This window comes from Dipteris shenzhenensis, chromosome 5 (assembly GCF_047967505.1).
Source record: "Dipteris shenzhenensis isolate YYH24624 ecotype China chromosome 5, Dip_SZ_1.0, whole genome shotgun sequence".
In the NCBI taxonomy this organism is placed as follows: Eukaryota; Viridiplantae; Streptophyta; class Polypodiopsida; order Gleicheniales; family Dipteridaceae; genus Dipteris; species Dipteris shenzhenensis.
The window spans coordinates 13,283,008-13,307,320 of NC_141600.1; the positions used below are offsets into that span (position 1 = coordinate 13,283,008).

The 24,313-nt window shown below is 47.0% G+C and overlaps 1 protein-coding gene across 1 annotated transcript in view; it reads right to left on the reverse strand.

Annotated features, from left to right (window-relative positions):
- MGP1 (MALE GAMETOPHYTE DEFECTIVE 1) overlaps nt 1-24,313 on the reverse strand; it is a 75,683-nt gene that overhangs the window by 31,802 nt on the left and 19,568 nt on the right. The window contains exon 4 of the mRNA XM_087375279.1: nt 11,077-11,221. Within this exon, the coding sequence (XP_087231405.1) occupies nt 11,077-11,221 (145 nt within the window). The remainder of the gene's footprint in view (nt 1-11,076; nt 11,222-24,313) is intronic.

Here is a 24,313-nt window from a genome sequence, read left to right on the forward strand (position 1 = left end):
AGTGATGAGATTCTCTCTGAAAAAGGCTTGATCTCAAGGACATTGAAGTCATTGCCGGAGTCCTACTTGAGTTTCAAACTTCTCTCAATCTGTCCTTGAGACAGAATGCTCAGCCTCTTCAGTTTGAGGAAATGGGCTTGTTGTTGCAAGAGGAACAAAGAACCATAGCCATCCTTTGCATACCAACTTTGAACCAATAACCCAAGAACTACACGGCCAACTCTCCAATTATAGATGGGCTTCTCCAATAGAGTTTGGGCATACTTCCCCAAGGGTGCTTGGACTAACCTTTCTAGCGTCCCTTATGGTGGCAGACTGCTATTTGATATGTGTGTGTGCGTGTGTGTGTGTGTGTGTGTGGTGTGGAGGGAGCGATGGAGCCCAATGTCTCTCTCCCTGGCGCCGTTCTGCCCCTTTCACCTACTCAGCCTGTACAATCTCTGTCTGATTTCCGCCTATGCCCGTACAGTTTATGCTGCATGTACAGTTTGCGCCTGTACAATCTATGCCGCCCCGTTCAATCTACGGTACAAGCGTCCGTGCAATTTACGCCCCCGTAACGTCTATGATTCGCCCTGTTCTGCTCAACCTGTTTCAGCGCCCTTTTCTTTCTCCACTTCTCCTTTGTTGGATGTTGACCCAGAGATTCGTTGCTATAATCGCAAACGTCATGGTATCTCTCAGTCCTTTGTTCTCCAAGACAAGATGCCGAAGTGTTCTGCTTTGGCTTTTCCTTCTTCTGTTTTTCAGAAGGATCTCCTTGCCTGTGTTCTGAATCCATTCAAAGTAATCCTTCTCACGGTTTTCTACTTTCTCATGCCCTTTCCTCACAACCAATGGTAGAAGGAAATCTCTTGGCTGGGATGGTCTCACTGTTGAATTCTCTACCTAGCATATTGGGATCTCCTCAAGTCTCCTTTGCTGCAAATAATAAATAGTGCTTAGCAAAATCAATACATGCCAAAGTCTTGGAAGAAAGGGCTTGTAAAGCTTCTGCCTAAGAAGCCAATCTGTGAATCTTTGGCTGGTTGGAGGCCTATCACTCTGATGCCTGTCATTTATAAGATCGACACCAAAATGGTGGTTTATCGTATCAAAGAATATTTACATGATGGCCTTCATCCAGCGCAAGATGGTTTTATTCCTCATAGGCATATCAATGACAATATTGCAAATGCTTATGTTGGGATTGAGTATGCCAAATATACAGAGTAGGATGTTCTCTTGTTGCAAGTGGATATTGCAAAGGCTTTTGACACTATCCAATGGGATTTTATAGCTCACACAATGCGATCTTTAGGGTTTCGTCAGCATATCATTTTTTGGCTTTACAATGACAACAAAGCTACATGCATCTTGTCGGGGGATATTTATGAACTTTGGACACTCCGTTGTTCAGTTCGCCATGGCTATCCTCTTAGTGCTGTTCTTTATGCTATAGCCACACATCCTATGCTTCATTATATTGATCATTTGGTGATGAATGGCATGTTACATGGCTTAGACATTCTTGGAAGTCGCCCTCTGGTTGCTCAAGCTTATGCAGATGATTCCTTTTTGATACCATGGAATACTAAAAGGGACCTTGCTTCGCTTATGCACTGTATGGGGCCTTCATGTCAATTTTCAAAAATCTCGCTTGTTGCGTTTGCATACTAAAGATTGGCATAGTCTGGTATGGCCAAGGAAATTTCTCCCGCCAACTCAACTAGTACGCCATCTTGGTTATCCTCTGGGTTGGATTACTCGTCGTCAACAGATTGATTGGGTTCTTGCCAAATTAAAGAAAAAGCTGGAATATTGGAGGTTAGCTACTTGGCCTTTGCATGTCCGGCTCAAAATTGTTCAATCTATTTTGGTAGCCTACATTCAATTTTACTACCAGTGATCTTTTTTACCAAAGGTGATCTTACATCCTTTATGTCCACCATCATGGAAATTTTTTGGCGTTCAAAGCATGGCAGGAAAAGCTTGCACTTGCTTCCAATACAGCAATTATATTCGCCAAAATTGCATGGGGGGTTGAACATTCTCAATATTCATTTGCACATTCTAACTCATAAGGGAAAAATGATGCTACAGTTCCTACATGGTGATCACCCTTGGGCAGCTAAGGTGCACTTCTTGCTTCTTCAAATTACTACTCCTACTTTTGGCTATTGGAAACCTACTCAGTGGAATTTTCTGTTGGGCAATATGAAGGCAAGGTCAAAGGTTGCCCTCTCGTTTCTCAAACGTTTTTGGATTGGAAACATATTCTTTCACATTTGGCTTGGCATGGCCGTGACTCTTTGCAAAGTAACTCTTTGAGAGCTAAGAGCATCCACTGGTCACGGGTTTTTTCTCCATCTTTGGCTTTGCGAGAGAGCCTAAACGCTCATATTTTCTTAATTCAAAAGGGATGTCCTCTGTGGCAAATGCCATTCATGATGATGGCACTCTTCTATCATTTCCTTTGGCTGCTGAAAAATATGGTCTAGGAATGCATTATCGTCCTGTATGGCAAGCCATTACTCAAATGCTTCAACCTTTTCAGCCAGTATTGCCTTTAGAACTTCAAGACAGGCTGCAAGATTGGACTCTTCTTCCAGCACACTCATCCATTCGTCCTTTGAAGTTGGGCTCATATTACACTGTCACCTTTATATAAAGTTATGCTATCTCCACCTTGGGCATCAAATAGGGCTAATCAGATTTGGGGTTTGCATCGTCCAGTCAAATGGTGGAGAAAAAGATTGAAACACATTTGGCACTCCAACGCCAACAAGTCTTTTTATGGCGAGCTGTAATGAAGGTGGGAAAAAGAAGGATTTTAAGGGGGAAATAGATGGGAGAATAGTAGGGGAAATGTGGGAACTGTGGGGGACTATACAAGTCAACCCAAAAGGATTGTAAGGGACTTTTTGATGTGACATCTAATCCTATCTACTATCCCTCCTGCTACCTGCTGCCTACGCTCACACTCTCTCTCTCTCCCTCTCTCTATTCCCTCATTCTTCTCTCTCTTCCTCTCTCCTTCCCCTTCTTCTCCCTCCCTTCTGCTATTCTCTCCCCATCTCCAAATCTGCCCCTTCCCCCTTCACTACATTGGTATCAGAGCACCGCTCCCTGGCACCTTGCTTCCGTTGGCTTCCCCAACCCTGCCTTAAAGCAATCAGTACGTTGAGACGTCTACAGATGCAGCAAGGTACAATCAGCTCGTAGGCTGCCAGACGCAGCAAGGTACCACCAGCTCGTCGGCTGACGAAGGCCACCGATACCCGTTGCTACGTGCCTATCTAAGCCTATCCTCGCATATTCCACAAGCCCACGACCAGTCTGGGAGCCGAGAAGCGTCCACGACGCTCATGCACTGCTCAGCTTTTCGTTGCCCCTTTTCCTTTGCAGGCGTCCCGTAATGAAGCAGCCCAAGCTACAAGTCGCCGTCCGTGAGCGTCGCCCTTTCTCTCCACACCGTCCGTGGCATCTTGCTCGTGGCATCGCCGTCCGTGAGCGTCGCCCTTTCTCTCCACACCGTCCGTGGCATCGTCGCTCATGGCATCGCCGTCCGTTAGCTAGGGTTTAGGGGGGGTTGGTTAGCTACTTGGGTTTGGTTGGTTAGGTTAGTTTAGGTCTAGTTAGGTTAGTGATTGGATAAGGTTGGGTTTAGTCAGTTTGGTTTAGCTGAGACTACCCTAGGTGTCTTAATTGTCCTAAGCTCCAAAAAAAAAAAAAAAAAACCTCTTTTAGGGTACTCCTACAGCCCTATTCTGGGCCTTTCTAAGCCACCTTCGTGGCTCATTTTGAGCCCCGTTTCCAGCCTCTTCACCGAGCTTTCTTCGAACCTCTTCAACGACTGCATTTGAGCCTCTTTACTGACACCTCTCGAGCCTCTACATCGAGCCTTCGACACTTGGCACATTTTCCTCATGTCACTCATGGCACCCAAACGTGCACCCCGGTCGGATGAGTCATCTCAGCACGGTGACGATGTTGCTCAGCAGGAGCAGATGCCGGTCCCAGAGGGTGCATCTCCTTCACAGCCAGTTTCTGCTATGCCTACCGACACACAGTTTCTAGATGCATTGGCCTCGATGCTTCAGGGGGCTTTTCAGCAGATGGGTCAGCAGTTGGGGCAGCAGCTCACCACTGCTATGGCTATGCACGATACAGCTATCACCCAGATGGGTAAGAACCTTGGGCAACAGATCACTACCGCCATCAGTATGCACGATAAGGGTAAGCAGCCCGCACCCCAGCACGGGGATCAGTCGGATAGCCAGGGTGATTTTCCTGACCCACACAGGGGATTTATGGCTGATGGCCGTCGCACTTATGATGTTGGTTCTATGCATGCACCCCAGCATGGGGATTATGTTGATTTTGGTGATGCCTTGCCCGTGCCGCCAAGCACTTCTCTTATTGATTCCAGGCCTCCATTTGGCTCGCATATTTCATTGGCTGAGCCGTCCATTTTGGGCCGGCCCATTGGCACATTTTTGCCAACGGCGAGCATGCCTGGATTGGGTGTTGGGTTTCAGGGTAGTTGGGAGAGGGGCCAGTCCTCTTCTCAACCTTTTTCTATGCCATCCACCCACCGAGATGTTTATGGCAGGCAGACTCAGCAGGGATTGCATGCTTTGATGACACCTCCTGTTAATACATTCAGTCAGACTCAGCCTGCGTATCAGGGAGGTAATGCTTTCAGTCAGACGCACTTTATGCATCAGGGGAGTGGTTCTCCTAACCAGCATGATGCTGGAAGTGGGCAGCATGCAAACATGGATGATATGCTTTCAGATGCCTTACGTTCATATAGGGCTTTGCCTGAGGATGTTCGTAATGAGATGCCCTTTTCACAGTATGTGAGCTTCAAGCATGAGTATGCTGGTAGTCACTATAGGAATAACGCACTCGCACTCCCAATGAGTTGGAGGAGTGGCTCACGAAGCTTGAAGATTATTTCCGCTTCTACCCTAAGAATGATGAGGAGAGGATCATTTTTGCTGGCATGCATTTACAGGATTATGCACATACATGGTGGCGTTACATGCGAGAGTCACCTCAGAAGCCTACCACCTGGAAACAGTTCAAGGAGCTTATGGTCACGACCTTCGTCTCGGCCCTGATCCTTGAACAGTACCTTGCTGAATTCTATGCACTGTCACAAACAGGTATGGTCCAGGAGTACTTGCAGCGTTTTTGGAGACTTTCTTTGTTTGTACAGGATATTTCTGAGAAAGGGAAGTTGCTGCGTTTTATACAAGGCTTAGATCCCTCTCTAGCTGCTGATGTGAGAGCTCACAATCCTCTAACCATTGAGCGAGCAGCCCAGCTTGCTGAGGTGTTTGAGCCAAAATATGCTGGCAAGTACAAGCATGTGTCACATAGCTTCTATGGTACTGCTTATGATGCTGACAGGAAGACAAATTCTGCTGATTGGATTGATAAGAAACCAGCAGCTGCTTCCTTCCCACGATATCCAACGGTTTCTGGAAGTAAGATGCCATATGCAAAGCCATACAGGCCCATGGATGCAAAGACAGGTGTCAAACCCAGCGCTGGTTTTGGCAAATCAGAAGTTGAACAACATTCTAGAGCCATAATGGACAGTAGGAAGAAGGCAAATTTATGCTTTAGGTGTGGAGAGAAATGGACACCTGAGCACCGAGATGTGTGCAAAATGAAGAATGTCAGCTCAGCCAAACTCAGCATGATAATTGAATTATCTGATGATGATGAAGTGGCTGATGTAGCAGACCCCCATGATGTCTCTCATGAGGAATTGACAGGAGTTCATGATGTAGATGAGTCTCCTGACACAGATGCCACAAAGGGGACTGTTTTTCCTTTTGATCCGGGTGGGGCTATTGAGCAAACCACTCGTGTGATGCATGAGATTGATATTCAGCCTACATGTAGCAGGAAAGGCCGTAAGCCAACACTCTCTGTGTTGGAGCATCAACCTACAATGCCTTTTCCTGTCAGAGGTGATGCTAATGGTAATGTTCCTGTGGATGATGAACAGATTTATTGGGATGCCCAGTCTACACTGTATACCATCTCACTACATGCCTTGATGGGTGCCAAAAGTGCTGACACAATCAGGTTGAAGGGAATGATTAATGGCAGATCTGTCCATGTATTGGTAGACAGTGGTAGCACTCACAGTTTCATTAATTGTAGAACATTGCAAAGATTGGGATTAGTTGCTACAGAGATAGACCATGGTCTGAAAGTGGAGATCGCGAATGGACAGCACATGATCAGCAAACATTGTTGCCAGGATCAAGTTTTCTGATCATTATGAGTTTGCAGGTGATCTTTTGGCATTGGATATGGGACCCATAGATGCTGTTCTGGGTTCTGATTGGCTGAAATCCCTGGGGAAAATCAGTATAGATTTGAATGCTTTATCTCTTGAGTTTTGCCACAAAGGTAGAACTGTTACATTGCAGGGCATTGTGAATCAGAAATTGCAGGTCATTTCAGCAAGGCAGCTAGCTAGGGAGCTCAAGAACGAAAGTGCCATTTATGCATTGAATGTCTCTATACCTCAAGAGGGTGGTATTCCCCATGTGGATAATTGTGAAATGCAGAAATTGCTCTTAGAATTTGGGGATGTGTTTGCTGATATGCCATCTCAGTTGCCCCCAAAAAGAGATGTTGATCATGCCATAGTCCTGGAACATGGTAGTAAACCAATAAACAAGGCCCCGTACCGACTCTCTAAGGTTGAACGGGAAGAAGTGGCAACACAGGTGCGAGATTTGCTTGAGAAAAACTTCATTGCTCATAGCACCTCGCCATTTGCATCTCCAGTAATCCTGGTGAAAAAGAAGGATGGCTCTTTTCGTATGTGCATTGATTACAGAGAATTGAATAAGACCACCATTAAGAATAGGTTTCCTATTCCCAGGATTGATGACCTGCTGGATGAACTCAAGGGTGCTCAGTATTTCACGAAGATTGATTTGAGGTCAGGTTACCATCAGATCAAGATGAAAGAGGGTGATGAGCATAAGACTGCCTTTCGTACAGAAAGAGGATTATATGAGTTCAAGGTGATGCCTTTTGGTTTGACTAATGCACCAGCCACCTTCCAGGCACTCATGAACAAGATCTTACACCACCTTCTTTTCAAATGTGTGCTGGTATTTTTCGATGACATTCTCATTTATAGTAAGGATGCAGAGGAACACATTGACCATGTCCAACAAGTGCTAGAAATCTTGAGAATGCATCCGCTTTATGCCAAGGCCAGCAAGTGCACATTTATGACAGAGGAGGTTGAATATCTTGGTCATGTTGTAAGCAGGCACGGAATCAGGGTAGACCCAGCTAAGGTGAAATGCATTAAGGAGTGGCCGCAGCCACAAAATACCACGCAGCTCAGAGGTTTCTTGGATCTTGCTTCTTTTTACAGGAGATTCATTAGGCACTTCGCCAAAAGGGCTGCCCCTCTCACTGATTTGCTGAAAAAGGATGCCTTCCAATGGTCAGAAGCAGCACAACTCAGCTTTGATAACCTCAAGGATGCCCTTAGCAATGCACCTGTATTGGTGTGCCCTGATTTCTCACGGTATTTCATTATTGAGACGGATGCCAGTGGCAAAGGTTTAGGGGCTGTCCTAAAACAAGAGCATGGTGTGATTGCTTTTGAGAGCAGGAAGTTTAATGCCAGAGAAATGAATTATCATGTTTATGATCAAGAGATGCTGGCAATCTTGCATGCTTTTGCAAAATGGCACCACTACCTGTACGGTAGCAAGATTAAGGTCAAAACAGATCACAGGACACTCAAGTACTTCTTAACGCAGCCTAATTTATCCATGAAGCAGAAGAGATGGCTGGCTGCAGTTCAGTCCTATGATTTTGACATTGAATATAGAAAGGGGAAAGAGAATGTGGTTGCTAATGCCTTGTCCAGGATGTGGTCATGCAAACTGTCTGCCATTTCCACGCTTCATCAGGAGTGGATACTTGGGATTCAGGAGGAATACATGCAAAATTCTGATGCACCTCCTATTTTTGTGGAGTTACAGAGTCCGTCCAGCCAAGGACATGTTCGATTTCAGCTCCGCAACGGACTGTTATGGTGCAGGGACAGAATTTATCTTGTGCCAGACTCCAAGTACAGGTTGATGGTATTACAGGAAATGCACTCATCCCCTATGTCAGGGCATACGGGTATCACAAAAACATATGAAAAAGTCGAGAGCTTTATTTGGGATGGTTTGTGGCGAGATGTGGTTAAGTTTGTCAATGAATGTTTGCCCTGCCAACAAAATAAAGTGGACAGCCGGTTACCCGCATGCCTTCTGCAACCGCTACCCATTCCTGAAGGCATACAAGCTCAAGTGAGGCTTGTTTGCAAGTGCATGTTTTGAATGTAAGAAGTTTGGTCACATAGCTACTGTGTCCAATGGGAATGCCTCTCCCTCTATGCCTTCCACCTCTCAGCCCAAAGGGAAAGACAAAACTTTGTAGGAGGTTTGGCAGACTCCCAGGAAAACTGTTGCAGCTAGTCTCATACTTGGAATGGTGCATCCTCAACTGGTCGTACTCCTGAAGAAAATTCAGGAGTGGGTGTTACATGGGCAGCCGTGACAGCCAGTCGGACTCTCTTTCCCGAAGAAGATATTGTTGGTTTGCTGTCCACTTCTCAACCAGTTGTCATACCTCAGGGCCGGGATCCGGATCTTGAGGTTGATATGCAGGCCTGAATTCAGTTCTCCCTCTGCTGTACATAATCTGTAAATATGCTGTCAAAACTCTTATGTTTGACACTTAATGTACACGGTTTGTGTGATGTACACGGTTTGTGGTAGCTTTGCAGGAATATAATCAGCATGTGTATGCTGGACAGCGTGGTCATTTTCATGGTTATGAGATTTTCTATGCTGGACAGCATTCCTTTTCGGGAGTGGTCTTTTTGATCAGGCATGATCTTCAGCCCTCTGTGGCCTTCAATGATTCACAAGGCAGATGGATGGTTATGCAATGCATTGTACAGGGTGATATCTTTGACTTTGCATCTGTCTATGCTCCTCAATCCTCCCGTCATCAAGGACAGATTTGGAAAGATATGCAGAGGTATCCATGGAGGCAATATGCTTTTCTTTGTGGTGACTTCAATAATGCTCCTCAGCCAGGTGATAATACTTCTGGCCATACCATATGTTGGCCTCTGAGAGGCAAAGCTGGTCAAAATTGTTGTTTGATTTCAATTATGCTGATCTTAGGACACATTACTGCCGGGGTTTACTTTCCAGCACAATGCTCAATCTACATATAAAGCTAGACTGGACAGGTGGTACAGAGTTGATCCTCAGCACTCTGATACTTTTACTACTACCTTGTCACTTGATTATGCATTTGTGCATTCTTATGTTTGACGATTTCTCTACATGACATGCCGGATGATCGGCTTCCACACAGAAGGCTCCTCATGGTTAACAATAGTTATTTAGATCATGATCTTTTTAAGGCTATGGTGTATGATGCATGTCAACCTCTTTCACCTCAGAGTTTTATTGATACCAATTATGCCTGGGATGCATTTGTTGCTCGTATGCAATCAGTTATTCGGGATTATGGCAAAAATTATCTCAAAACATTGAGAGATACGGTTGCTCGAGCAAAATCTACTTGTCTGTCTTTGACTGAACTCAATCATTTTCGGTCTTTGTCTCTTGAAGAAAACACATCTTTATGCCAAGCTAGACATTGTTTGCAAAGTAATGATCATAGAAAATTTGCCAAATGGGAGACAAGAGCTCGTCAGCAAGCTTTCTTGGATAAAGGTTGCTCGTCGAAGAGCCTCGACGTTCGTATTTTCTGAGTATTAAGGGGATCCATTCTGTTACAGATGTGATTCATGATGATGGGATCCCTGTTTCTTTTCCTCAGGCTGCTGCAAAATTCAGTCTTGGCATGCATTACCGTCCTATTTGGTATCTTATTACTCATATGCTTCAACCTTATATTCCAATACCTCTTTGGAAATTCAGGATCAGCTTCAAGACTAGACACTTCATTTGCCAGGGTCAGCATGTCGTCCCTTGAAGCTCTCTCATATAACAATTTCTTCTTTGTATAAGGTTCTTCAGCCCTTGCCTTGGGTTTCGCAACGGGCAAACAACCTTTGGCATATGAATCGTCCCGCAAAATGGTGGTGACGGAGATTGCGCGGGATTTTGAAATCTAAAACTCCTCTTCGACAGCAGGTTTTTCTCTTGAGAATATTGCTAGGAGTTCTTCCATCTGGACAGTTTTTGTCACACAGACATGTTTCTCCTCCTGTTTATCACAGATGCTTGGCTCCACGAGTCCGTGGCTCATCTTCTTTGGCATTGCTCTCACACTAGTGACTTTTTGGGATTGCTCCGCCAGCGTTTACAAACCAGATTTCCCAATGCAGCTTTTGGAAAATCTTTCTGGTTATTTGGGATTCACCAACGCCAACAGGGTTTTGATTTGTTTTTTGTATGGGTTCAGTATTGGGCACTATGGACTCTCTGGAAAGATAGAAATCATAGAGTCTTTGGTGATCCCTTTTTCCCCCTATACTCCTTCGGGCACTCTTTGCAGCAATCTTTTTTTGATTGCTTGCAAACAGGGACTTTTGATCATGATGTATATTTGTCATATATTTTGTCATGTCTGTGTTTGTTTTTTTTGGGGGGGCGGAGGGGGGGGGTGGCTTCCCCTTCGTATACTTCTACGATGTAGAGGTAAACATGCTACAGATTGAAAAATTCCCTCCCCCCACTCTCTCTTCATATGTGAAAGGGCTAAAGCACTAAGGCTCAAACTCTGCCCTTGTTAACATATGCTCAGATCATCAGTTGTAGATTTACAAACTTACCAATATGCATCAAGACATCTAATTGTGTCTCTTTGGTCGCATAGACCCTTTGGAACGCTTGAGGAACATTGACTACATCCTTTCTAACTTCTTAACTTTCCTAACATTACATACAAGCCATTAATTACAAGAACATTACATATTGTTTCTACCATAATGAGTCTATAAATCATAAAATTATATTGTATGATGGTAAAACCACCAAGCATGCAATGCGATCCACTCACTTTTTCCTGACGCCATCCATGATCGTTTTGTATTCTAGAACGGCTTTTGGATCATCGGGATCCAAAGTAATCTTTGGCTTTGTCAATTCTGCTATGAAAGTTTTGTATCTTTTCATCATGTTGAAGAAAATTCTCTTGAGAGGATCTGTGATTTAGAAAAAGAAATTAATCCATTGCCTTTTTACACGTAAATAAAAATTTGAAGTTTATAATATTGCAAATTTAGAAAGCACACATGGGCCCTTTATATTATAAAATCCAAGCAAAACACTAGAAGTCCTCATAAACAATTTGCATGCTTCGAATTACTTAGAATCAAGTAGTCCATCAGAACTATCAACAGTTCTAAACATAAACCAAATTTTTAGTACTCGTGTGAGCAAAGTCACTCAAAGAATAACATCATAGCACCAACGGGATGACTTAAATGGGCAAAATAAGTATCAAACCAACAAAACATCATGTCTTTAAAATAGAGGTGGAAAACAACAAAACAAACAAGCATACTCCTTAAAAATACATACGTACATATGTATATGTATTCATATACATACGTATGTATATATGTGTGTGTACATACATACATACATATGTGTGTCTGCACACACACATACACACGCATATACACACACTTATACTTTTACTTTTATTTTTACTTTTATTTATATTTATATTTTAAATACACGTATTAAGTATAAATACATTTATTTATTTATTTATTATATTTATATTTGTATGTGTGTGTGCATGCGTGTACATGAATGCATGCATATACGAGTTATTCACTTATTTGTTTTATTTATTTATATGCACACATACATATATATATGCATATATATACATACATATATGTACACACACACACATATATGTACGCATATACATCTCTCTCTCTCTCTCTCTCTCTCTCTCTCTCTCTCTCTCTCTCTCTCTCTCGCTCTCTCTCTCTCTCTGCTCTACCCCTGCGCTACCCTCCCTCCTCTCAGCCTAGCCTCTCCTCTCTCTCGCTACCCCCTCCGTACCCCCTGCGCTACCCCCTGCTCTCTCCCCCGCTACACCCTGCTCTCTCTGCTACCCCTCCGTACCCCTTGCACCCCCGCTACCCCTCTGTACCCCTAGCTACCCCCCCACTACCCCCTCCCTACCCCTCTCTCTCCCCCGTTACCCCCTCGCTACCCCTCTGCTACCCCTTCCGCTTACCCTGCTACCCCCCCCCCGTACCCCCTCTGCTACCCCCGCTACCCCTTTGCTAACCCCTTGCTACCCCTTGCTCAGCCCCCCCCTCTCGGTTTTTTTTTTTTAAGTCGAAACTACGAGCGGGGTTTCTCCAACTCCGACCTACTGCAATCCCTTCTTTGCCCGCTGCTGCCTCCCCCATAATAAAGGGAACAAGGGGATGAGGACAGGAGACTAGGCGGGAGACCCTTCGGTCCAAATTTGCATGCGCGTGGAGATGGGGAAGGGGAACGGTGACAAGGCGAAAACACAAAAGCAACTCAATCTGGAGGACTTCAACAAACGCAGCAACCAGAGCGGTTTGACAGTAGACAGCACCGCAGCCCAGAAGAGAGGGGCCCACCCAAAGTCCACGCCGCTCACCACATCCTCGACCTCTATGGTTACCACCACTATTTCACCACCATCATCCGCCTCATCATCTATGCCACCTCTCTCCTCCCCCTCTCCTGCATCATCATCACAGGTCTCCTCTCCAATAGCCTCACCACTAGCCCCACCGGCCACGGCTCCACAGTACTTTCCCCTCGTATCACCTCTACCTCTCAGTTAGCCACCCTTCATCACCTCATCCGGCCTCGCTACTCCTACATACCACTCCCCCGCCTAGATCATGCTGTCCCCACCCTCAGTACAACCTCAGCAGCCCACCTTCATTCCATAGGTACCAGCCGAAACGGAAGAAACGAAAACGGAAGAAACGAAAGAAACGGAGTTTTTGGCCCCCGCCAAAACGAAAACGGAAGAAACGGCAATATGATACAATTTATGTATAAAAATTTATTTTTTATACATAATATAATTATCAATAGAGTGCAAATCATACATAATACAATTATCTATACTTGAAGCTTCAAGCATCAATGCATCATTCATGCCTCTATGATTCTAAATTCTTGAATGATGCTTCAATAATCTAAAATCAACATGTATCATGACTAACAAGTTCGGCATTACAAGAATCTGAAATTTAGAAGTTTGAAGTACTTTAAACTTAGCACACAAGTTGAAACTTGAAACTTGAAACTTGAAAGCATCCAATGTCCACACTCCATAGATGATCATGATTCATGATCCACAAATTTCATGATCATGACTCATGAGTCATGCAAGACTCAAAATAAAAGCACCCATGAATGATATAAAAAAAAGCAGCTGCCACCTGGCACCAAGGTCCAAAGTATACTCAGTAGTAAGTACTGTATCTACTATCATAAAAAAAGAAATAACATAGTCTAGGAATCAAGATGCATCATGCTGCAGCCTGCAGGCTGCATGCATGATGCATCTGAAGTGTCATGACTAGGAGTAGGCTAGCACTGTAGTCTGTATAGTCGTAGTCAAGTGACAAGGACCGAGGCACATCACTACTGATCATCTGCATCATCCATGGACTCCTCGTCATCATCATCCTCTACCTCCTCAGATGAGCTTGAGGCATCTGTGTCACTGTCTGAAGAAGAATCATCAACATCAAGATCAGGACCATCGAGTGCAACTGAAGTACTAGCACCATCTCCAGATGGTTGAGTGTATGATCATGTGTGGTGTGCAAGTGCTCACAGCTCCTCATACAACATGGTGTATATGTCCAGCTCCTCCCGTGGGATATCTGGTATGGCCCTCATCTTCTCCACGTCCACCTTGTCTACATTCACTTGGCGAGGTTCGGGGCAGCCGACGGCGAACTCAAGGAGACCGAGGTTGCAATGACAAAACACCAACCGCTCCAATTTAGCCGTGCTCAATCTGTTCTTCTTCTTTGTGTGAAAAGGGCCCAAGTGCTCCAGTTCCTCTCACAAGGACCGGAACTGCAGTCCTGTGAGAGAACACGTATAGCAAGGCGTTTCTGCCATAAGCCAATTAAGCAGAGATAAGTATCAAGAACTTGATAACTTTAAACATATTTGTAGTAGATAAAACTTCAAATTACTTAACTACTAAGCTCTAACTAGTGGCGTTGTAACTTGTCTCTTACCAAAGTAGGAGTACAGTTGCCATATTTCTCCCACCAGGAGATAGGTTGCAACTGTGTCTCTCGGAGCCTAGCCGTAGGTCGACCAAAGGAGAGGCTGTGATTGCATAACAATAGAAGTTCATCCTCTATTCTTCGTTGCATCTCCAAGTCACCACCCGTCCAATTTTGTAGATACTGTTGCATCCCCTCCTCCTCATATTGCTCTTGACTGCGCCAGAGGGGATGCAATACATGTGCCACGGCATGGATTGGGCGGTGGAACCAATTCCACCGCTTATTCCATATAGCACGGATGGACTCAACCCTAAATCATGCCACAAGAAATTGGAATGCATTATGCATGCAAAATTCATAGACTATAGATGATAGTACATACATAATATATATCTTAAAATTCCAAGATTCATGATAACAAATTGCAATTTAGTAACTGCAATAATTATGCATATTACAAAAGTAAAAAGTCTTACTTATCAGGCGATAGGGAAGTGTTTCTATTGAGGGCCTCTCCAATCTTGTCCATAAACTCGTACAAGAGTCCTAATGTGCTTCCCTCCATGTCCGTGATGCGAAGCACCGTGTAGATAGGATTAATCGATTTGATTAATGCCTCCGCCTGATTCCACCAAGACTCATCCATGATCATGCGAAAAAATTTGATAGACTTTGCTTGGCCTCTATCATCCCAATCTCCCCACTCCCGAGACACAATCGTGCGCAACAAGCCCTGGCGCACTCGCACAAGCCTCTCCACCACTATGAACATGTAAGCAAACCTTGTGGCTGGAGGTTTCAATAGCTCAAGGTCACTGTAAGCCCGATAGATGCTGAGGACTTTGGGTCTCTTCGTGACAAACTTCACAATACTGCGGGCTGTGGAGAAGATGGCATCAATCCAAGGTATCTTCCCTAGGTCCTCGATCAAAAGATCAAGGCAATGTGAGGCACAGGGTGTCCACACAATCTTAGGGAACTCATCTTCTAACATGGCACCCATTGACACACAATTGATGCCATTATCTGTCACCACCTACACCACATGCTCAACACCTATCTACCTATCTCCATAATGGCTGCCGAAATGCTCCCAAATATACAACCCTGTAATCAATGTACCTGCAGTGGAAGCGTCTATTGGTTCCCTTGCAAGAAGACACTAAAATATTGTACACATTCCTCTTGCGTGCATCTGACCATCCACCGCATAAGAGTGTGCATCCATATTTTTTCCAAGTCTCTTTCAAGGGCTTCATTTGGACTTCCGCACATTCCCTCTCTCTTCTTAGCTCTCTTGTCCGCAAGGCCTCATATGTAGGCCCTTCCCATTCATACCCAATGCGGCTTACGGCTCTCATGGCCTTCCTCCATCGTGTAGTCTTCGCCACATGAAAGGCTATTGCACACTGTATGAAGAGCTTTGTGAGCTCACTAGTGGCCTCCTTCACTGCTTGCTTTTGCAAGCGTGCTTGAATGCTAGACCTTTGCAGTGATCCTCTTTTTCCCGCACTAGCATCCACACTAATTGATCCATGTGGCAAGGGTGTTCTTGTAGCACTAGGACCCGCGCTCGATGTAGTTGATGCCCCTCTACTTCTCTTTGCAGAACCCAATGTGCTGGCATCATCCAATGGCTCAGTGTCAGCACCCTCTTCTTCATCTTGCAGCCCTTGTCCTCCACTTTTTGCAGCCAAGGCTGCCATACGCACACGCTTCCATTCTGTTAGGCCACCTTTCACTGGAGTAGGCACGAACTCACAAAGTCCTACATCCTTGCTGGGAACACCTGCTAGATGGTCTTTCACCCGTGTGACAGACCCCGTTTTGCTTATGCCGCAATAGTTGCATCTCCACTTCTTGGAGCCACCGCCTCCTTTATAACTATTCAGGAGGAAGACATGGACCCAATAAGCATCTCTCGGCATTGCGGAGGATGGAGAGGTGAGGAGGAGGATGGAGAGGTCACAAGTGAGAAAGGATGGAGAGGTAGAAGGAGGATGGAGAGCTCAGAGGTAAAAGAGAATGGAGAGGTGGAAGGAGCCTGGAGGATCAGAGGTAGAAGTGAAGGAGGATGGAGAGGAGGAGGATTGAGAGATTACAGGTAAGATTAAAGAGAGGATGGAGAGAAGAAGGATGGAGGGATGGAGAGCAGGCTGCCAAGCTGCAGCTTGCAGGATTTTGAAGATGGAGAGAAGGATGAAGAGGATGGAGAGAGAAGGATGGAGGTCCAAGGAAAACGGGATTGAGAGTCCAAGAGCAAAGGATGGAGGGATGGAGAGAGCTTAGAGAAGGTGGAGACAGCAGCAAGGATGCACAGAAGGAGTGCCATGGGCGGGAGGCGGTGAAAAAAGAAGCCAGGCGGCGAAATCGCGATTTTGGGGGTCTAGGGCAAAAACAGGTTTTACGAAACGGTGTTTCTTCAAGAAACGCCATTTCCGTTTCGCCATTCCCATTTCCTGCCACAAAACGGCCGTTTCCTGCCACGAAACGGCCGTTTCATGCAACTATGCTTCATTCCAACTCCTCTCGAGATCCAGTTTCCACCTAGACCAGGACATCTTAGGCCCCCACCGGATGCTTGGGACTCCCTATTGTTGGGGTAAAGGCTCTATGGCCACCCAAGTACATTTAGTACACATAGTACTTTATTTGTTAAGTACACTAAGTACACCGTACTTAGTGTTGTAACCTTATCCTTTCATATAAAAGCTTCACTGTGTGCTAGGGGAGGTACACACATACCTTTTATCCCCACACTTCTTGTTGCTTATCCTACTGGTGTGTGTGTGTGTGTGTGTGCTCTCACACTCTCCCTACCACAACTGGTATCAGAGCCTATTCGTGGGTGTGCCCAAACATGGGTCTTACCAGCAGCCAAGGAGCACCGCCAGCCATCGCTAGGCAGCATCGACAGCCTGCAAGAAACTCGCCCGTACCAGCTTCGTCGATAGCTGCTCCTGCTCTCCGCGCCTACCAGTCTCGTCGGTCAGCCATCACTAGGCACAGCCATCGCTAGGCTTAGTGCCACGCCGTCAGCCAGCAGCCATCGGCGCCTTCAGCTGCTAGCGCTACGCCAGCGGCCAGCAGGCCACCAGCAACCAGCGGCACCAGCCAGCGACCAGCGGCCACCAGCAACCAGCGGCGCCAGCCAGCGACCAGCGGCCACCAGCGACCAGCGGCGCCACCAGCGACCAGCGGCGCCACCAGCGACCAGCGACGCTAGCCCGAGCCAAGGCCACCAGCAAATCCGCCATTAGCTCCATACGTGGCCACAGGTGCAGGTCCTCACCATCTCCATCGTCGGAGAGCTCGGGGACGTTCACGATCGTACAGAAGCCCGCTTCACCTGTTTTTTTTTTTTTGGTTCCTTCTGTTGTCAGTGAGGCAGATCTGCAGATCTACGCCTCCAATGTGAGAGAAATTCTCATTTCTGAACTGTGGAATCAAGGGGCTTTTGCAGCCACAGCCAAGCATTGGCTTCTACACGCACTTATTTGCGTATATCCTCCTGATTGGAGTTGATTTGTACAAGGATTTGATGTATTTTATGACTTACGGGACAGTTGCAGATGCATATGAATTGGGGCTTTTGAAATTGTTATGCATATCAGTGTTGGGTGAAACACCTGGATGCTTTATGTGATCAGTGGAGCTTTGGGAAAGCTGTGTATGCACTAAAATCTTCAAAATTGGCTTCTAGTCAAGGGGCTTTTGCCTCATTCAAGTTCTAAACTGTGTAACACAGTTATAGAGGCAAGAGAGAGTCTAATTCTGACAGTTTTGGACAGTTATACAGTCAATTTCTGTTGCTGTACTAGAAAGTACAGTCGGGTACTGTCCGGAGTCAATTTTTGGACTGTAAACAGTCACTTTACTGAAGTTTAAAGTGCATAAAACAGTGCTGTTTTTCGCTGTTACAGCAGGGACATACATTGTGTCAAATCAAGGTACTGCTGTACTGTACTACAGATGCATTAAGTATTACTTTTCTGGATCTGCAGCCGGCAGGAAACAAACAGTATTTACTGTTAAGTGGGAGAAAATTGCAGGAATTAACTTTTGAGCACAACTACAAGTGCAACTGTGCACTTAGTTTGCAGGGAGTCAGGCACCCAAGTGTGGGTTATATTTCTTGCTGATTGTAATGGCTTCATCCTCGGAATCTTCTCTTCTCAATATTAAAAAGTTGCAGGGTGCTGCTAACTACCCAATGTGGAAAAAGATGGTCCTGAATGTGCTAATTCTCAGGCAGTTTCATGCTCCTATTATACACAAAGGTGTGAAGCCCACTGGCACATCTGATGATGCTTGGGCACTAGCTGATCTGTCAGCAAAGTCCATAATTGAATTGTCACTCCATGAGAGTGTTGTTTGGAATGTGGATGGTGAGAAAACAGCCTGGGGTGTGTGGAAAAAGCTACAGGACACATATGAGCAGCAGAGTGTAGCCTACAAAGATATATTGGCTGCGCAAGTTCTTCAATCTGAAGATGAAGGAAGGGACCTCCATGGATGCACATCTCAATGAGTTTAATTCAATTGTCACTCAACTTGCAAATCAAAAATATGTGGTAGATGAGGAAACCAAGGGTATGGCACTCTTGATTTCTCTTCCTGAAAGTTGGGATACATTCACCACACCTATTGGCTGAGATACACAGCATCTGGGCCCGTCAGGCAGAGCTGACACATTACACCCACAAGCAGACCCGATACACCCAGGAGCAAGACCGCATTATACACCAACAGGGCACCCTTATCCAGGGACTCAAGCACGACATCACACAGCTTTGAGAGGAGCTCGAGACCCTCAGAGCAGCGCCTAGAGGGACCCCAGTCACAGAGATGGAGGCACAAATAGCCACGATACAATCGGCTGTAGCAGAGACGACTAGATGGGTGGATGTGGCAAAACGAGAGCCCGCAAAGGCAACCGTTTCAGCCGCCATACAAGAGCAGCAGCAAAGGGCTTCGAAGGCCCTTAACATCCGGATACGAGGGATCACGCGAGACAGCACCAGCACCACTACGACGCCCATGGAGGAGGCGATCACCTTTGTGACCACCACCATGGGGGTCCCCGACCATAGCATAGAGGGAGCATGGCGTGTTGGAAGAGATCGCAACCGAGAGCAGCCCCTAGTCATTCGCTTCAGAGATTCACATGCTCGACTAGCAACACTCCGACGCCGAGCCGCTCTACAAGAGCATCCCACCCTGTCCATGGACGAGGATTTGACACCACTACAGATTGAGGAGCAATGAGTTCTTCTGCAGCAGCGGGATGTTGCCCGCAAGGAGGGGAAATGGGCCGTGGTCCGAGATGGTAGGTTGTTGACCGGCACCCGTCGGAATCCCACCCGTACCCGGGGGGCTATGAGGCTCAGGTTTTCGAGACCCTAGAGTGCACCATTTGGACGTGTAACAATACCTTATGGTCAGACCCAGGGAGCTGCTCGGAGTCTTATATAGGACGAGGCATAGTCTTTTACACAAAGACACACCAGAGCCCAGAGCGTCCATTACCGATAGTCAGTGGCTACACATGGGAGTCAGCCTTCAGGGATGAGACAAGGGATACAGGAGGAGTCCGAGGATCAAGCGGGGTCGCATTATTATACAGATCTTCCCTCGTTGGCGCCAACTCCATTGAGAGGAAGGACGCACACTCCCGATTCATGTGGATCCAGATCCGACGCACAGACACCCGTGACTTTTTCATAGCAATATGCTACTTCCCGCCAAACACATCCCACTTCGCCAGAGTGGCACAAGAGAAGGGTGAGACATCGCCATATGCAACCTTACATCAGGATATCCCAGACATTTCAGCCCGCGGGGAAGTTCTCCTTGTTGGGGACTTTAACGCCAAGACGAGCACGCGCCAGGCACCACTCCTGGACTTCCGAGACGACTCTATCATGCTACTAGACATGGACCTAGACGGAGCAGGTATGACCAAGACCTCATTAGACCGACATGGGCCTGTTACACCATATGGACATGCGCTCCTTGATCTGGGCAGGATGCATGATCTCATCATCTACAACGGGCTTGACCTATTGCCCTCCTCAAGTGGCTTTACTTGCTTCCCACACCGGGGGGGCACTAGTGTAGTAGATTACATCATGGGATCCCCTACCTTCACTTCATGTATCACCAACTTCACCGTAGCACCACTCCCTCCAGGAGCTAATCACACATACCTATTCTTCATTATCGCCACCCCACGCTTAGCCACACCAGACACACCACATAGGAAGCACGACACCTACCACGACATACACTTTGATCACAGCCTCTCACCGGCCTACTCTGGATGCCTAAACAGACTCCTAACCTACATCGATCACATACCACTCATAGAGGACCGTGCTGCCCTGATTAGTCGCACACTCCACGAGGCTGCCCTCAAAATCTTTCCCCACACCACACGGTCCACTAGACAACCACCTCTTGGTTCTATACCCTGCAACAATTGGTACGATGCGGAGTGCAAGGCTTATCGCTGACAGCTCCGACTTGAAACCAAATGTCACCTCCCGAACACACCAGACACGATATGCAAGTACCGACGTCTCGTACGTCGAAAGAAACAGGCATTTCTTCGTCGAAATGAGGAGGAGCTGCTGCACATCTTGTATAGCAACAACTCTAAGGATTTTTGGCGGAGATTCCTTGAGTATAGGTCTCCATCACCCCTCACCGACACGAGAGTCTGGAACACGTATGCACACCATCTTTATGATGTCCCACACCAGCCCACTCCAAATCTCATACACACACGTCACCCCACCACTTGCACGTTGTTCACCAGAGGGGGAGTCAAGGACGCGACATTGAAACTGCACAATGGCCGAGCTAAGGATCACGAGGGGCTATGTACTGAGTTTATCGCATATGGAATCGACACGTTAGCCCCGATCCTAGAAAAGCTATTCAATAACGCTTTTTGCCTTGGCTTCCCTCGCACCTGGACACTCAACACCATCACCCCCATCCACAAGGCAGGGGATCCCATGGACCCGAGTAACTACAGGACTATCATGATTGGACATGTGATGTCCAAGATCTATGCAGCTGTATTGGATGCGTCGGTCAGCCTGTTCGCAGAGATGAGAGGGCTCAAAGCAGAGGGTCAGGCCGGTTTCAGGCGAGACCATGGGACTATGGATCACATACTCACACTCAGGAGTGTCACTGAGGAGGCCAGATCATGGAAGAAGAGGGTATATTGTTGCTTTGTGGATTTTCGCAAAGCCTTTGACACAGTACCTCGAGCTCGTCTCATCACACGCCTACAGAGACTGGGATTTGATCAGAAGATCATCTGGGCAGTCATGGCACTCTATGAGAGAGTCTCAAGCCGAGTTCGCACAGGCGCAGGTTGGACAGATGAGATCTTGAGTACCATAGGAGTCAAACAGGATTGTCCCTTATCACCGACCCTGTTTGGCCTCTACATCGATGAGCTTGAGACTTTCATGGGGGCGTTCGGAGGGACTGGTTGCTCACTGGCCGGGATCATCATCAGGATTCTTCTGTATGCAGATGACGTGGCACTCTTGTCATCCACACCCGAGGGGCTCCAGCGACACTTGGATGCACTGCAGGCTTTTTGTTTATCCCATGATTTGAAGGTCAACCTTGGGAAGACCAAGGTCATGATCTTTAACACCTCTCGAGCAAACATGCAACCGAAGCAGTTCACTTTTACTTTCGGTGGGTCACCAGTTGAGATCGTATCCTCATACACTTACTTAGGGGTCATCTTCTCCGGCCCAATCTTCACGATGAGACCAGCGATGCAGGCCAAACTGAGCAGAGGATATGCCTCACTGGCTCGGCTAGAGAGACAATGCTTCCACTCCCACTTCTAGGACCCTCGGACCAAGGCTCTTCTCTTCGACTCCTTTGTCCGACCAGCCGGTATGTATGGCAGCCCTTGTTGGAGGCCTGACATGTCAGAGATAGAGTGGACACTGGTGGAGCACCTGCAGATCCTCATGCTCTCACGGATGATCCGAGGGAAACCCTCTGTACCACATCACATCATTCAGGCCAAGTTTGGTGCTTCTCCACTCCAGCTAGATGCAACCTTTCAGACCATTATATATCTACACCGGGTTAGATCATATGGGGACTGCACATCAGGGAGACAAAGGTTGCCATGGTTGGCTCTCGATTCCTCCATGAGGTTGGCAGCAGAGGGAGACGAGCGATGCTGGTATGCACGAACTCACAGATGGTTTGTGAGACTAGGGTTCCACATCGATAGGATACATCCTTTTCAGTACAGTTTAGATGCCCCACCGGTACTCCCACCCACCATCCCGATCGAGCCACACACCAACCAGGTCATTCGTGAGGATCTCCTGCAGCTACACATCTTTAGGACCTAGTTGGAGCCAGGGGAGCTTCCAGTGAAGCTGAGTTTCTACAGAGATTACTGTCTTCGTATTTCGGAGGAGGGATTCATCACACCACCAAGGTACACTGAGCTTCATATGCCTCACTCACTACAGATCTCCATCGAACAATTTCGGGTATCATCACACCGCCTCCACATAGAGAGCGGCAGAGCAGAGGGGATTCCTAGGAAGCCAAGGTCGCTACCATTGCCTCTTCAGAGACAGCTCCGCGCTCCTTTCCAGATTCCTCGCCTACCCAGATCAGAGATGCCTCGCGGCCTTCATTCACGAGGGGGTCTGACACAAAGAGTACTTACTCAAGCAACGGGGCTTGGCCACATCATCAGACACCTCTCAAAGCAGGATCACAGAGTTCTTCCCATCGAGTGACATTGATCGTCCAGTCTCTAGCCGCAAACGTGACAGAGACCCCAACCTGACGACCGCAGCACGACACAGGAGACATCGAGGGGACACACAGATCACTTTGGGGGACCTCCCGTCATTGTTTAGACCCGGGATACGTCCCACCCACGGGAGTCACGGTGGCTCTGGTCTTGCGTCAAGCCTCGTCCAAGAGACCGAGACGTTCAGCACTCCTTGACGGGCACCAGCGTCCCATCACCGACTATGCACCAGCTAGGGCGACATGACATAAGGAGGATTCCGCTCCACTCCGGTCCTTTTCTTTTCATTGTTACATCCAGATGTATTTGATTTGATTATGTATGATCAGACTTAGGATTCAGCATGTGGTGAGGCTCGTTTCATTAGCTCCACCCTTACAATGATTTGTATCAAGTTTTCTTTCAGTCTCATAGACCCATCAGTCTTCCAAAGACTCTAATAAAATTTCTTTCTTTCTTTTCTTTCTCTCTCAGCCACCGCCACGATGCTATTGGACGAGAGGTGCACAAACCACATGCCGCCGTGAGAGTGACCAGAGCACACAAGATCGATGTCCAGTCTACCTCAGCCCTCCTCGTAGGAGACCCGCTAGAGGCAAGGTGTCATACTTGACAAAGGCCATCAGATACAGAGATCGAGGAGACAACTTCTTCCGCCACCTCGAGAGACAGCTCGACAAACACGGATATGAGAGCTCTTTGCGTCTCATCAGAGAGCCACCATGGTGCTTTGGAGGTCAACATCTCCTAATGTCACCTAGAGAGAGGGCCTTGTTTGTGGGTGTGCCCGCCTAGTGAGTGAGTCTAGGGTAGATGAGAGAGGGCAAGTGTTGTGGGTGTGCCCACCCCTCTTGTGAGGCATAGGTAGAGTAGGGTTTGGCAGGATGCTCAATACGGGAGGGCATGCTGGCCATGTGGAGGCTGTTCAGGGCCTTCTTGAGGCCTGCTTTGTTGCTGCGTGGAAGCCCCTATTGGGCGCCTAGAGAGTCGGCTGTTGCAGGTCCCTTATGAGCAGGAGGGCAGAGGTTGGTTGGCTGGTACAGCTCCCTATGTAGGGCTAGGGGCAGTCGGCCCGAGGGCCCTGCTGGTCGTCTGGCAGGCCCCACTTTAGGGCCTTGCACAGCCCTTTATAGGAGGCTGGTGGGTCATCCCTGTAGGCTGTTGGGTCGGCCCTAGAGGCTCCTGGTCGGCCCAGCTCCTTGCTGGCC